A 16,923-nucleotide genomic window follows, 5' to 3' on the forward strand; every position below is an offset into this window, starting at 1 on the left:
AGGGAAAAGGCAAGGCAGGTCATTGATATCTTTAACAGCGTGAGGGTAAGTTACACAATTTCAACGACAGAGGAACGTGGCAGCACTGTACTGTTTCTGTTATTTTTTGCATGGATATGTCGCTTTTATTCAGTAACATCAAAAATTCATGTCAATTCCTCGTTAGATAAATTTAAATATCTGTCGATAACGTAAGATGCATTACATAACTACCTAGTTTACAAATATTTTTCGAATATATTAGTATTTTACCAAAATTAAAAAATTAAAATTCATGCAACAAAACACATGTAAATTAGTATACCAAGCCTAATTAACATTTGCACTACACAATTTGTTACATCCGTAATAATAATTATGGACTTACTACACTTTTTAAAAATAAGCAATTTCATTATATATAATTAATGAAGATAAGAATATTTAAACATTTCCTCGTGTAAATTCTTTTTTCTTATAGCTAGTTGTCCAAAGAGCAACCTCATTTTGCGTAAATAAAATCGTCAACAAAACATGTTTCCTACTATTTCCGAATAAGTCACGTGACTATTACCGAATACTTACAAAAAAAATTTGTAATTCGAAAAGACATGAAATACACTTAATTTTTGAAGCAATGAACGTAAATTCATTGTGAATTCATGAAGTTTTAATATAATGTTAACGTAACTAACAATGAGTTTCGATATATTCTTCATAAAGCTCCGATTTATTCTTACTGTTCATCGACAAGCGTACGCTGTCTGTTTGATCATGCGTGATTGTATCCGCGCGTAGAAGTGGGAGTAATTGTGCATGAAAATTTGATAGGTTTGCATTAACTTGGCCGACCTCTTAAACACCTGGGCGATCAATCAGTATATATCAGAGGCAAGTCTAACATACACAATACTCTGTACACTTTATACTTTCATTATTTAAAATGAAACATAAGATCGACCAGAGATTGTAGCCATCTTGCGATGTAATTTAATTATATAGTAAAAATTTGATAAAAAGATAAAATCAACTAAAAAACATAATAAGTACCGTGAAAATTTCAATTTCTCCGATCTGGCAATAAATTTACGGTGATGGTGCAGTCCATCCATATTAAATAACAATGAATTCGAAAGGAAGGAATCTCCGTAATGTTCGAAACTGTCGTGTGTAAAAGCTGTTGGCTTCGAGCGCGACGTGATCGATACGCAATCGTTCTGCCGAGTATCTCCGAAGTTAGCCGAGAGAGTCGAAGATAACCGAACAGCCACGAAGTTGGCCGAGTTACAGTGAGCAAACGACGCGTACCGAAGAACGCGGGGTCTTCTCCGGCTTGGATTGAAACAGCGTTCGCGTCTACGGGCGCGGTTTTGCGTCTCGAGCTGGCGTTTTACACGGTAAAATGTCCTCCCTCGACTATCTGGACCTGTGTCGATTATGCCTTGTGAAGGATCGTGTTTCGGTGCCAATTTTCGAGGGTGAGGGAGACGTACGACAAATATTTCTCAAGATCGCCGCTTGCCTACCGGTCAAGGTAAGCCAACTACGCCATCGCTTCGACAATGGCGATCCGCCATCTTGTGCATTTTCATAGATACACCGCATTTCCTTAATCGTCCACGACTTTTCGACCTCCCAGTAGATGTATTTGCCTCCGATCATTTTAGAGATCGCCCTATAGACAAGAAATTTCATACAGTTCCAGACCATCGATATCCGAATAGCCTTATTTCTGGTGCTGTACTGTTTATCTTTTCTTTTCTGTTCATTCTCTCCAACTCATCCACGACGCTACGAATTATTTAATAGAATTTTGCCGCGCTTTTTTCCGTACCTTAATGTATTGCGGATCTACCCAAATTTTTTCATCATCGTCTGAATAACAGCCCGTTGTTATTTTCATTCGAAAGTGACAATTCACAGTATTTCTTTATTCACAGCAACTATAACCGAATAATCTTCCTTTTCGACATCTTGCTTTCGACATCATTGTTTCTATTATAAAATAAGTACCTATAATTGACTATTCGTACTTTTTGAAGTCGTTCCATTAATAGTTGTTTTCAATGTTGCGACATAATACTTTGAAATTGCTTTTGTGAAAAAGTTCGATTAATTTAATTCTTATATTTATTGTTACAATTATTTATTTACAGATTTTGAATTTGGTAAATGATTCAATGTATAATAAATAAATAATAATTATTTAGAATCTGTTTTGGTTGAATATTTTCTGGATATTATTTAAATGAAATGTGAATCATTTACATTGATTTATTCTTTAAATATTCCCAACAAATGTTTTAAATTTGTTATCCAGTATTACTATGATTACTAATTTATCTTATGACTTATGATTTGTGTCATTCATAATATTCATGGAATATTAAATTCGCTATAGAAAACTACTTTCATTATGTACATAAACATAAAATTCATTATAAATTGTTTTTTTTTACATATGATTTCAGCTTACAAGAGAAGATAAGTTACCCAAAAAAATATGCGATGATTGTGTGTATAAAGTAGAATTATTTTATCAATTTTGGAATACTACTGCGAACGCAGAGAAACAACTATTACAATGGCTGGGAGAAGTCAGTTTAGAAGACAAACAGGGTTATGTTACCAATGTTCTCAATACGGTAATTTTTTTTCCATATAATATTTGTTATTATATTCGATTCATAACAAAATCTAAAAGCATAGATAGTCTTTTATTTTTTTTGGCATTCAGTTCCATGTTTACCTTAGTTACTGTTACTGTTACTGATAAAAATATTTAAATATTATTAATCTTTACTTTCGTAAGTTTTTTAATTGTTCAATTTATTGAACTTTGCTATTTCTAATTGACATTCATACTTAAAATGTCCGTTAGTAATTTTATTATACTTTAAAGTAACAGTGCATTTGAAGGTTATATTTTATTTGTAGTCATAAAAGATGAAAAATATTTTTATTTACTTATATGAAATATAAAATATTTGAAAATAATAAATAAATTTTGTTTCTTATGTTCAATTACAGAATGTAATGAAACAAGAACAGAATTCAGAGAACAGGTTAGATGGCAATGTGATGCAGCAAGTGGGAGAGCATCAAAACAATATGGGGATGGCTATGATGGACAACATGGGTTTGGGTATACCCATGATGATATCAAGTGCTAATCAACAACAAATCACCTCAGTTCCTATGGACACAAGCAATAATACTGTACAAACCGTTCAGGCAGTACCTGGTCCAAGTTCACAAACCACACATAACCAAATACCGCAGAATCAAACAAGCACTACGCAACAAGAAGATGAAGAGGAAAGTAGTGAAGATGATGAAAACTCTGATGAAGATTGCGACGGAGATGAAGGTAGGTTTTATAACAAAATCTTTGTATTTTTCTCCTTTCCTTTCCAAATTTTGAACATCTGTATAAAAGAAATGAATTTATATATGTTTCTATCCTCTTCCATTAGGTCTACCTGTAAAAGAAGAAAGTGAAGAGGATCCCAGCAATAGAACCATAGAGCCCACAACCTTTGTAAATGTTTCCCTGGCTTGCGACGAGGCAGGTCCTTCTGGGCTACAGCAACAAAAAATATCAGATATGCCTGAGATGCCTATTCCACAACCAACTGACGGGGATCCCAAATCTGGGTGAGTCTTTTATCCGTATGTTACATCTCAAGAGCCAAAGATGCTATTTTGTTGTGGTAATCGCAAACATTTACACAGACATTTTAATGTTCATTTACATGTACATTAAAACATGTATATGTAATTTACATGTTCATAGCTTTTTTCTTTTAACAAACTTCAAACTTGTATAATTTGAGCCAAGTTACGTGTTTTGATTTGTGATTACTTGATTCCGATTACTTGTACAGTGACTTTTATTGAAAACATCAGAAATTTGTATATTTATAATATTTCACGTAATTTGAGTCTGAATCACTTTTCTTTCTTTTGTATTTAGGAGTTAAATATTACTATCTAAAAAAACATTTTATGTGTCCAAATTAATCATTTTTTAATGTATATAATATTTTAAATAATAGTTTATTCACATTATTTTTATTCTTATTATGGTTGCATGTACTCTATATAGTTTTAATTTTTGACTTTAAGATAAAAGACATTTTTAATTTTTGGTTTTGAAATAAGATACATAAGAGTTAGCCACCTAATTGAAATAAATAAGGTGCAGTGGGATGATAAGGTAAGTTAATACACACCCCACAACCATCTTTGGCTCTCTGTATTTTGCAATTTGATGTTTTCTTCAATATTTCAATAATTGACTTTGTATTTCATTTCAACAGAACTATTTAATTATGCGTATAGCATATTCACATTTAGGTAAAATATCAGTCTTTTTGTACAGTACAAGGGTATGTTCACTTTAAAAAACAAATTGCAAAATACCTGAATATTCTTACATGTGATAGCATGTACTTAGAGTTCATTTCAATAAGAATAAGTGAAACATAACATTTGAAATTCTGATATCGCACACATTGTTTAGATTCGACTTTGTTACAACTTTCCTATTTAAATGAACTCTGTCCTAGTTATTATTGATACATGTACAATAAATGGACAGAGGGATTCTACTAATTACGATCCAGTCTATTAACACCTGTACGACCTGTTTTTTAACATGTACGTAAGTGAATCAATTGTTGTGTAGCACTTAACGCACAACAGGTATTTAATCCCTCTGTTCAATTGAGAACCAGATGTTTACATGTTGTCAGTATCAATATCCCACGCTTACGTGAAGGCACAAAATGCCGCACACGGCTAACAATAGGCCGACCAAAAATCACAAACTAATATTTCGTAAGCTAACGTCACGATATAATAGACGCTTGGTGCATAATAAAAGTGTCACCAAACCGTTATGATTCGTAAAAAGAGAAAAAAGAAAAGAGAATCAAATACCGTTTCTTGTCGTCTTCGTGCTTTCCAATGCCTACGCTTTTACATTATCGTCAGGACCACAGTAACATTTAGTATATCGGTTAGTCTGTAAGTGCTATCGTTCTGTTAATTGCGCACAACACCCGCTGATAAGTCGTGTGGTGTTCTTGCCACGAGTTCGGTTTCAATCAATACCACTTGTGGCTGGCATTCATGTTAGGTGCCGGTCCAAAACAATCGAGTGTTTTACGAGCAAAAATAAGTTCATTTAAAACGAAAAAAATAAATTAATTAGAGTAATAATTAATCGAGATGTGACGAAGAATCGAAGAATAATCATCGTATTGAGAAACATGAAGAGGACTTCAGACAAAATTTTATTGAAGGCGAGTATCAAGTTTTTGTATATTTTCGGGCTCTTATTTAATAGTATATAAGTATGATTTCTACAAAATTTATTGCTTTCCATTTACATTTACGCGATGTTTCCAAAGAATTCGTGATTTTATTCTTTGGAGCTTCCCAGCGCGCGTCTCAGCATATTTTTTGCTGAAAATTCGCTGCGCTTGTGTTATAGAAATTTTGATCGCGCACTATTATGTCGCGCGAATTATTTTGTTTATGACATGGTTCAAAAAGCAATCGATACGTTATGCAAAATTTTGCATTTTTCGATGCTTAATAAAACCAGGCTGCGTTTACGCGCCGGTGAGAATGCAATTGTTTGCGTTTCGTTTTGTATATTTGTGGCGCAGTGTATTTGCATCGGTACACTGAAGGTAATACGGATGCACGCAATGTTATATTTGCGCAATGTATTTTCCGATTACGAGTTACGATTTGAGAACAGTGTGGAATTTGAAACATTTCTTGTTTCCGTTTAAAATTGTTACTGTATATTTATCATATTTTATCGTAATTTATAGATACCATTAAAACTTTTGACGTTTTTATATTATAACGTGAGTGAACATTTTTTTGCAAAGACTGTTAATTAGAAGTTTGTGGTGAAAGAAAATAAGAAGAGACTGCATGGATGTTGGACAATCGACATAAAGGTGAGGATCCAATTTTCATTTAATATTACAATAATCTGATCTTTAAAAGTACTGTATCTTAGTAAAGATGACGACTTTTTAGCAAGGGTTTGCTTTCTTCTAACTTTTTTGCCAAATTTTGTAGCTTAACTTTTCTTCTTCTGCTGGTTTGCTGTAGAAACCTTTAATTTCTTTCTCGGTTTATGCCAATTACTTCATCATGAGTCTAGAGACGTGGAAAAGCGAGAGATAGTTCAAGATAGAATTAAAACGCGCGAATTTTTCCATCTTCTTTAATTAGATTCATTACTAATTAATTTAATATAAATAAAATCGTGAAAAATGTCAAGTATAACTTCCTTGTTTAATATCTTATTTATACATAAAAATAATACGTTTAAATTTTCAAAGGACGAGACAACTATATCGTATAAACTGCAAAGGTAAAGTGAAAATACAAAGAATAATTTCTTTACGATCTTCCGAAACGAATATACTCTTATCTGAGGAATATAATATAGTCTTGTAATATATAATATTCTTCGTACTAATAAAGAAGATCGTGAAGATGTTCGACGGAGAACGATGACGACACAAAACTCTCTAAGCTCGATTTGCACTTACGCTCTCGTCGCACTCTCTTTACTGCTGTGTCTTTAGAAGGGAAACCACAATGCCCAAGCACCTTGCACGGTCACTATGCAGAAATTATCACGCAGCGTAAATTCTCTATTTCTCCGCTTTCGTATCTTTTCTCACCGCCGCCTATTGCAAGAAAGAAAGTAAGATCACAGGAACGAATCAAAAGACAATGCCTATGTGTATCGTACGGTGCTATTCGCCGCTGCATTGTCCTTGGGTTTTGTCGATTTCAGGGAAGGAAGCGAGACGTTCGGCGGATTGTCGGGGATGCTACGTCAAATACTTTCGCCATCGCCCGAGACGGGAGATACCGGTTTACCGGTCACTTGTACCTTGCTTCAGAACAACTCTATGTTCTCCAATCAGTCGTCGATGATGCCCTCAACGTATCAAACCGTCCCATCCCATTTGCCGTCCATTTGTACCGATCAGATTCTCTTGGATCACGTGCAGATCGTCACTGAATCCTATCCGTGTCCCACCTGTGGCCTTGAGTTTCGAAGCGCTCTGAAACTGAATTACCATATAAGAACGAGTCATCCGACTCTGCCGGAGTTCGAGCACAATATAGAGAATCCAATGAGGTACTCGTGCGCCATTTGTTCACGAAGTTTCTACGCTCTGAGTCACTTGAGGATGCACGAGGTGACGCATTCCGCGCCAGTGGCAACCTCCTGCGCACCGATCCCGACCATATCGACGTCGGTGAACGTAGAGAAGACGTTCGCCTGCGATCGTTGCCAAGCTAGTTTCCGGTATCGTACGCTTCTCGAGCGGCACAGGAGGATGCACGAGGTTGGCCAGGAAAAGCCTTATTCCTGCCCTAGGTGCTTAATGCGTTTCGAGACGCGAAACTTGTACAATCATCACGCGAAAACACACAAACCGATCCTGACAGCCAACGATAGGATAACTGACACCGTAGTGTCTTCCGGTGATCCGGTCACTAGCAGTATTAGCGGTACCATGGCATCGTCAAACAAATCGGTAGTCTCGTATCCGTGCGATTCATGCTCGAAACAATTCGCAAGCATCGAGTCATTGACTACCCATAAGGCTGTACATAGGTCCAGGCCGCTCGTATGCGACGTATGCGGCAAGGGTTTTACACATCGCAAGTATTACGTGGTGCATCAACGTATCCATACAGGAGAGAGACCGTATCTTTGTGCCATGTGTGGCAAATCATTTACACAAGCATCCACGCTTACCGTCCATCGTCGATATCATACTGGAGAACGTCCTTATACCTGCACATTGTGCGGTAAAGGATTCGTTACCAGAACGATCATGCTGAATCACATGAAAAAGCATTGAACTCGATCGTCGTGATCGTACGATAAGAAACGTTTGTCAACCGGGTGTACGTTAAAAAAACGTATAAATTTAATTATTTCGTAAATAACGAAAATATGCAAGATATATCGATATTCGAGTTGTGTTACGGAAGTTTACGATTTTTTTCACGTTATTGTTTAATTGTTGGTTAAATTTTAGTCTGTTATAATGATGGTGCAAGAGCAGTTGCGTATTTGCACTCGTTTCTAATCGCGATAGAAATAGGTATATGTGTATTAGTTAGGAAATTAAATTTCTTTCTACTTTTGAGAAAATTCGGTTCGAAATTGTTATTTTGCTTAACAAAGGTGGTTTCTTTCTAGGAAATCATTCTCGAAGTGCCTTAAATCGCTTAAAAAATAGAAGATCAATTATAACGCGTATTGCGCGAATTCGTCACAACGATCGTGTAAACATCTTTATAAAATTCAACCATAGTAATAATCTATCGTATTTTTAAATTCGTTGAATTCGACGAATTTGTTAATTAGTACCAGGGGTACATAAACGAAATTATTAACTAATAATTATTATTAATAATTATTAACTAATCTTATGTGTAATATGCATGTCGTCACTGTGATACTGTTTGTTCGTGTATATTCGAAATATTTTAAGCGCTCTAGTATACCTTTTTCGATTTCTTTGACTTTTAGAATCGCGAAATTTTGTTCGAAAATGTCGATTTCAAACACGAAATTTGCTTCAACTAAAATTAGTACCTGTTTAACGAACTAACTTTTTAATGTGCCTAAAAGATAGAGTTTTTGAGAAGTTTTAATCGACGAAATATGAAAAAGACATTCTACATAGGAAGAGCTAATTGTAATAATTGCGTATAAAGTGTTAAAAATTATTTGATGTTAAAATATCGTTATAATAGATAGAAAAGCATTAGCATACGATTAATGTACGAGTATACGATTATTTTAAGCATTTTTAGTTAAACTGGTAGATCGAGGTGATATAGTTAGCGTTTCAGCATTAACAATGAATTCATGTGCCTCTAATTAATGTAAGTACAGGGTCACTACATATGAATATCGTAAAACGTAAGTATGAAGACGCTTAAATATTTCTATGTAATCTCGTGAAAAACAAGATCTCTGCTATTGATATTCTGAATAACATAGTTATAATTAATCGTTGGACGTAATCGTTGCTAAAAGATTTCTAAGAATTTTATCACTCCTGAATGTAATTTTTCGTCTAATTAAAGTTTTCAATGTTACTAGAGAGTTGTATATCCATTTTGGAGAATAGTATTTCTTTTTTTTTACTACTAATAATTTATATTGAATTATATTGAGAGAGAATGGTATGGTGGTTCGAGCATTTATAATAAATTTTTATTTTCATCGTCGAATTTAGCAACTTATATTGGATAAAGAATATTTTGTGACAATAGTGCTAAATCACTGTGTAACTTTTATATTGAACAAAATTTTGTATACATTTTTTTTTTAATTCTGTTAACTCAACAATAGTAAATTTTAATGTTTAAACCAGACTTATGTGATATACATAAATAAGCGGTTCGACAAATTTCCTCTTGAGTTTCATTTTCTTTAATATTAGTTACTGAATGTCCTTAAAATTAAATACACATATTCGATTAAAAACTCGAACATAAATTCAAGATGGTGGATGTATCACGTGATTGGATCGTCGGTAATATAGAGCAGCATGTGGTAAGTGTACGGCAGAGACTTTACATTTAAAAAAAAATACAATCATATTTTCAATTACAAATTATTGTATACTTTTTTTAATATTTACCGGTATTATTGATACGGTAAATATATAATGCAACAATAAGTATTTATTTTGTATAATTATTGCCTACATACATAGGCAAGCAATTATCGCAGCAACATTTTTAACCATTCTTTTTATTTATTAATTTGTATAAGCATCAAATATATTGAATAATTGAATATGGTAAAAAAAATTATCGTTAAATCGAAAACTCGATCGCATTAAATAAAATCGAGTATTGGAAAGACCGTGTGGGAGTATGTTATAATTTCATTGAGTAATATATTTACAAATTAGGCATTCTCGTTCGTATTAAGATAAACGCGTTTTAACAATACACTGTGTAAATTTACGAGCTCCGAAGAAGTTTAAACGTAAGAACGCGATGAAGGAAAAAATACTGGAAAGCACCGAGGCACTTTATGAAGTACTTAATCTCGTAAAGGCGTACACTTGTCCCCGAAAAAATCTGACAAAATAAAACCATTATTAAACCCCCTAAAAGGAAAGAGTACAGTATATCGATCGCATAGAAATAATACGTTGATTGATCTACGTTTTGTGTCTCTCTTCTTTCCAGATATTTTGTGTCAAAGCTTCAGATGGTACCTCAGGATGAACAAGAATGCGGCCCGAACGATGAGATGTTTGATCACGAAGATACAGAGCAGCTGCTCGTCGCGAATCGTATGCATGTTCCGAACGTGGGGAAAGCGGAGATAATCATCGCTGATGATATCGTGCAGTGCAATCTCTGCGGAGATGGTTTCGTTTCCGAGCATGCTCTCGCTCTACATTTAAAAATGCACGAACAGGACGAAGCACAATTACAAGAGGATCAGTTTGTTTGCGAGCACTGTGGTCGCAGTTTCACAACAATCTCCGAATTTAAAGAGCACCAATCAGAGCATGAAACGGATGAGAGATACGCTTGCGAAATGTGCGACTATGTTACAGAGCATAGAGAGAATCTAATCCTCCATCAGAAACGTCACAATAACGAGTACGAATGCGACATTTGTGGTGCCAATTTCGTTTCTTCCAGGAGCTACGAAGAGCATCAATCCATGCATTCTGATGAAAAACCGTTTCAATGCGAAATATGTAGTGCTCCTTTTCGATATCGTCAAGGTTTGAGATTGCACGCGAAGCTGCATCAGCCCGATTACGTGCCACCTCAGAGAAAACACCATTGCGAGCTCTGCAACAAGCGTTTCTCCAGGAAGCAGGTATTATTGGTACACATGAAGACGCACGGAAACGCAGGCTCCCAGAACGAATATATTTGCCCAGTTTGTGGCAAAGCTGTCTCTAGTAAGACATACTTGACCGTACATTTGCGCAAGCATACAGGAGAGAAACCGCATGTCTGCGACCTCTGTGGTAAAGGGTTTATCTCGCAGAACTATCTGAGCGTTCATCGACGCACACATACTGGAGAAAAACCGCATAAGTGCACCCACTGCGAGAAACGGTTTACTCAACGAACCACTCTGGTGGTGCACCTCAGGGGACACACCGGAGATCGGCCATATCCTTGCACCTGTTGTCATAAATCTTTTGCCTCGAAAACGATGTTGAATTCACATTTAAAAACGCATGCTAAGCAGAGTGCACGACAGCAACAAGAACAACAGCAGCAACAGCAATTGCAGCAAGAACAGGATGTTCAACAAGAACAGCCTCTTGATACAATTACTATATTGTTACCTAGTTAGGGTATTTCGAATAATCGATTATCTATTGTGAAATCAAGGCCTTGTAGAAGAGTTATTAATTCGTTAAGGAAAATGTTACTTATGCTTAACTAGATAGAGTGGGGTATTTGTATTATTTGTGATGAAGAGAAAGGTAGTTATTTAGTCAGCGATTATTATTCAAATGCTCATTTATTTTTATACGATGATAGAAATCGTGGAACAAGAAAAATCGAAACGTTAAGAGAGATATTTCACGTTACTGTTTTGAGCATTTATTCTACGCACATTTGGTTCCATGTTGAACCGCTGTTAACTATTTCCATACTTATTTTATACATTGGAATAGTATTTGACGAGATACTGAAAGTTTTAAGAACGAATCATGATGCCAGTTCGAATTTATCGAATAAAAGAGTGCTATATGAGTTCCTCGCTAACATGACTATTAATCATTCATTAAACTGGTGAGATTTCTAGTTAGAATCTCGGCTTAAGAATATTTTTGAGTTTCTTTTTTACATTTGCATTTAACTGTTTTATATATTACAATCTTGTACGAGGGTTACATTTACGTAATAATCATATGTACGTACATTCTAGCAAGTATTCCATTTTATTAACACGTTTAGGTAAGATTAATTGTAAATTAACAGTTTCCTTTTTCTTTTTAACTTTACGTATAGAATACGAAAAATCGTAAATGTATAGAATAATAACTCTTATCAATTATTACATATTTTAAAGTCTCATGTTGGATACTGTATTCATGTACGAGCGTCGAACGAAACTTTTTACATGTAATTTTATGTTAATACAACCGTCCACGCTTCTAAACATTTTTTACTATTATATTACTTCAATACTCAACTTTTCTTTTACACGCGTATGTGATTTACCATAGAATAGAATTTTGCGAGGGGTGCTTTAAATTAGTGTACAACAATATACTTATACGATTACTATACGATAGTGCCTTAGTTATTGCGCGGTGTGTTTTCCGCAGGAAAAGACACATATGCATTTAAGATATCCGAATTAATGAATTATAATGCATATACAATAGGCATTAGTTACGGAGTTAACAGATATAATTCACTGTTTTGACTTGTAAGGGAGCCTTAATCGTTGGTAGTTATGCTTGGCGAATGCAAATAAATTAAGCGGAGAAACAATCACATAAATTGCACTACTGTAAACGATTAGGATTATGTGAAAAACAGTACTTTAATTTGTGATAATGCTTTTTCTGATAAATGTATGAAATGATTACGATATATAGTGATTACCCTAAAAAATAATTTTTTTTTCTAGTTAAACGTTTTCATTCGTGGCATCGCACTTCTCTTAATTTATAAAGCTAGCGTCATTGCGTTGAATACTATACTGAACTTCTTATTTATCGTGTGGCTTTTGTTATACTTGGTGCATAGTAACTGGGAAAATAGTTCTTTTATATCTTATCATTAAAGCTAGTAGTCGTAGTGTGATATGTCGTTTTAGTGTATCATTAAATGTAGATAGTATTAATTACATGAGTTAAAATGTTTATAGGGTTTAAGATCATCGTTTATGATTGAGAAGAAGGATGAAATTTGATGCCTAAATTTCTAATGATTCAACTCATTAATTTCGCAGATGTATATAAATCACAGAGTGTATGAAACAAATGAATGCATGAAACCGTTGAAGCCTGATTATTTCTACAAGATATCTAATCATTGTTTATTGTCCAACTCAGATAGAACAATAGTCTTCTTTTGTAAACAAATTCATAAAAATAAACAATACAGTAAATATTTTGTTTTATATTTACACATATAAAACTTCGTTCATTATTCTATGTAAATTAGTAACGTTATTTAAATTGCGAATACTCTTTATTTTTCATTTTTATCGCGAATATCGTTGTTTATCAGTTCTGATGATCGGAAGTTCCTAACGATGCTTTTAGCGACGCGAATATTACAGAAATCTGACATCGAGCTTTTTTCCAAGTTACATTCCTTCGGCATGCTTTTCATGGCTGTGTGCATTTTGTGCAACGTGTCCACGATACAATTGTCTGTCTCATATCATTTATCCAAACGATTCCTCGAAGAAATTGTCTCTCACGAATCATTGATCGCTGTTTGACTGGCTTTGTGCAGTAAGTAGCTTCATCTTCTTTCAATTGTGTTAACTGTATAGTTATTCTCGATTCATATGATTGATATTTTTATCATAAAAAGAAACATAATCTGCTATCGACAAAGAAAACAGATTTAGCTTTGAAGATAAAGTAAAGCAAAATTGGAATCAAGTACACTTCCAGACATCTTTCCTTGACTCGACGTTTCATGAAAACTGCATTAACTACTTAAATAACGTCCTCGTTCTGTGCGTGCAAGCGTCCGATTTATAAGGCAGCTCACGCTTTGTTGTCTTTTTGCAGACCGAAAAGCGTGAAGACGATACCAGCCAAACGGAATCAGTCTCGCACCGCTAAATCGTCCAACGAGGAAGCTCGGTCGTTTGTGAACAAAGTGATCGATAACTCTCACGTCGTCCAGGAAGCATCGTATCGATGCGAATCCTGTGATGAGGAGTTCGACACGGAGGCTGCTCTGTTGGTACACAGAACCGAGCAATCGATCCTTCGAACTCGGGAGGCATTGAAAAAAGCTGAAAAGAAATACACGTGTGACGCGTGCTGCGAAAGTTTCACGAAAAAGGTACAACTGTTCAAGCATCGACGAGGTCGATGCAAAGAGTTGATAATAGCTGAGAGCAAACAGCATAAAGCGAAGGACAAAACGATAAAAACGAAACGAAAGGAACCAAATGTTTCTACTGATCCGATCGAGTGCAACGTGTGTCATAAAGTTTTTAAGAAGAAGAAATATCTAAATGTTCATAAAACATTGCATGGAGCGCCTCATATTTGTCACGTATGTGGTGCCAAATTGACTTCTGAATATTATTTGAAGATTCACATTAGGAGGCATAATAAAGAATTCACTGAATTTTGCGAGGTGTGTAACAAGGGATTTTACTTAAAGGCAACGTTGAAAACGCACATGAGCGTGCATAGTAATGATAAACCATGTATTTGTGAGGTTTGTCACAAGTCTTTCGGTAATAGAGTTTATTTGAGAAGTCACATGAAGATTCACAGTCAGCCTGAGAATAGGAGGAAGTACAGATGCGAGATTTGTGGGTTCGAGACATTCTACAGTTACTGTTATAAGGAACATCTGTGGACGCATACGGGAGAAAGTCAGGTGGCTTGTGAGGTTTGCGGTAAATTGATCAGGAGACAGTATATGAAGATTCATATTAGAATACACACTGGTGAGAAGCCGGAGATCTGTGAATTTTGCGGGAAAGCATTTAGTTCGAGGAAGTATCTGATTAAGCATCGAAGAACTCATACAGGGGAAAGGCCTTATAAATGTAAAATCTGTGAGAAACGATTCACGCAACGAGGCACCCTGAGCGCCCATCTGCGTCGACACGAGGTCGCTAAATGAAGGGTGCCTTGAATTTTCATCGAGTTCTGTAATTGTTATTCTATGTTTTATTGTTAATAAGCAGACTAATTTAAAGATTGTAATTGTATTATTTTATTTTAGTTCGTAGACTTAACATTATTGATCTTTTTAACGGTATTGGAAATTGTGGATTCTTACATAGTATTATACATACGTACAGTTCGTCTTAAATATTGAGAGTTTAATGATTATTAATAAGAATATGTGATTTGTGAAAATTGTTTTACAATTGTGTTTATTTGTATAGCTCACAGATGTTAAAAATAATAACGATTTAAAGACTAACGGAGTTGGAAAATATCTTTCTTTTTTAATATAGAAAAAATTATATGATTCTTCCATGATTTTAATTTGTATTATGGAAGAATAGTGTGTTATGTTAATTGTTTTAAACAGACAAGTTGCGTAAATTGTATATAATGTAATAAGATTAATGATACATGGACATAAATTATCACATCGCTTGTAATATTTTAATATCTTAGTAAGGATATGAAAATATTAAAAAGTTCATTTTAATAAAAAGTCAAATACTTTTAAATTTAATCCAGATCGGCCTCCTTAGGTTAGTATATTTTGTATCTTCGAATGGTTTGCACGACAGCTGGTAAGTAAATGATAAATGATTCTTGAGCTGGAAGAAATATTAAAAAAAATAGCTACACTTTGCAACAAATTGGTTGGCAATAAATACCAAATTAACAGGCTATTGCGAATTTACTGTTAGATAGCCTTTAACAAACATTAAAATTGAAGTATATTTTAAAATATATAACTTCCACGAAATATCAATTTTCGATATGATTTCTTCAAAAACTTTGACATGAAAATTAGAAATGTGTACGAATATAGAATACTGAATATGAAAATAATTTCAAACATGAAAGTTTAACAATATTAAATTTCAAAAGTTTCCTAAAAATTGTATACATATTATAATAACTTTTTATAAATATATTCTATAAGCTATTTAATCTATTGTATCTACAATTTTACATCTCATTTTTATTTTACTCTACGTAAAAGCTTCATGACATTTTCTACAAATTTTCTCTTCGAAGTATATTACATCTTTATCGATGTTAAACCACCAACAGCAGAAGAAATACCGTGATCGGTTCGTATCTAAGCGGAAGATAATTTCTTATTCGAGAACAAGTATATTACCATGTTAATTGCGTCTCATTACATTCCATACGTTGACGAGTCTTGTCCATTGCAGGTGTCAGGAGATCAGCATGGAGGAAGCGAAAATAGAGCAGATAGAAACGCTCGAGGATATGGAACTGGTCAAGTATCAGAATGACGTTTGCACGGTTGAAGAGTTCGAACAGATCAGTCATCAAGAGATAGTAACGGACACGTTAGAAGAAAGTAACGACACGGAGATGAAACTGATTCTAGAAGAAGAAGAAGAAGAAGAAGAAGAAGAAACAGGGGGGAACGTTAACATAGATTATAACAATAAATACGAGAGCAGAAAATGCTCGGTCATTTATGAATGCGACGTCTGTAACAAAAAAATGCGTAAGAAGCTTCAATTTCTAAAACATAGGCAGGATCATGAAAGGAATTACAAAGAAACTGGTGGTCATTGCGAGGAATGTGATAAAAGTTTCGCGGATGAAGAGAAATTGAAGAAACACATGATCAAAGTGCACCAAAAGGAGAAGCCTTTTCAATGTGTTCTCTGTAATAAATGCTTCAAAACGGAAGAATTCTTAAAGACACATCTGAAGCAACACAACAAACGTTTTACGTGCGATATCTGCGGTATCTCGAAGGTGTCTGGCTACGATCTTCGTTTACATAAAAAGAAACATAACGAGGAATATGTGACGCACTGTGAAATCTGCGGCAAAGGCTTCTACACGAACCAAACCCTGGAAAGACACTTACTCACACATACCGGGGAGAAACCATTCGTTTGCAAGGTGTGCAACACCCCTTATGCGAGTGCTGCGTATCTGAATACGCACATGAAGTCTCACGGCGAACGAGAGAAACACAAGTGCA

At 34.6% G+C, this 16,923-nt stretch overlaps 1 protein-coding gene across 4 annotated transcripts in view; it reads left to right on the forward strand.

The window, feature by feature from the left end:
- The first annotated feature begins 1,177 nt into the window (after nt 1-1,177).
- Nucleotides 1,178-16,923, forward strand: part of LOC126867874 (zinc finger protein 82-like) — a 28,003-nt gene continuing 12,257 nt past the window's right edge. For 2 of the 4 annotated variants that reach the window (XR_007690447.1, XM_050622911.1), the window contains exons 1-4: nt 1,244-1,513; nt 2,451-2,624; nt 3,010-3,349; nt 3,456-3,636. Coding sequence is in view for 3 of the 4 variants with exons in the window: in XM_050622911.1 (XP_050478868.1) it covers nt 1,382-1,513; nt 2,451-2,624; nt 3,010-3,349; nt 3,456-3,636 (827 nt within the window). In the remaining variant the exon portion in view is untranslated. Of the gene's footprint in view, nt 1,514-2,450; nt 2,625-3,009; nt 3,350-3,455; nt 3,637-10,257; nt 13,186-16,923 lie in introns of those variants that run through there. The other 2 variants (XM_050622912.1, XM_050622910.1) reach the window with 2 other exon arrangements.

The sequence above is a fragment of the Bombus huntii genome, chromosome 7 (assembly GCF_024542735.1).
Source record: "Bombus huntii isolate Logan2020A chromosome 7, iyBomHunt1.1, whole genome shotgun sequence".
Taxonomy (NCBI): Eukaryota; Metazoa; Arthropoda; class Insecta; order Hymenoptera; family Apidae; genus Bombus; species Bombus huntii.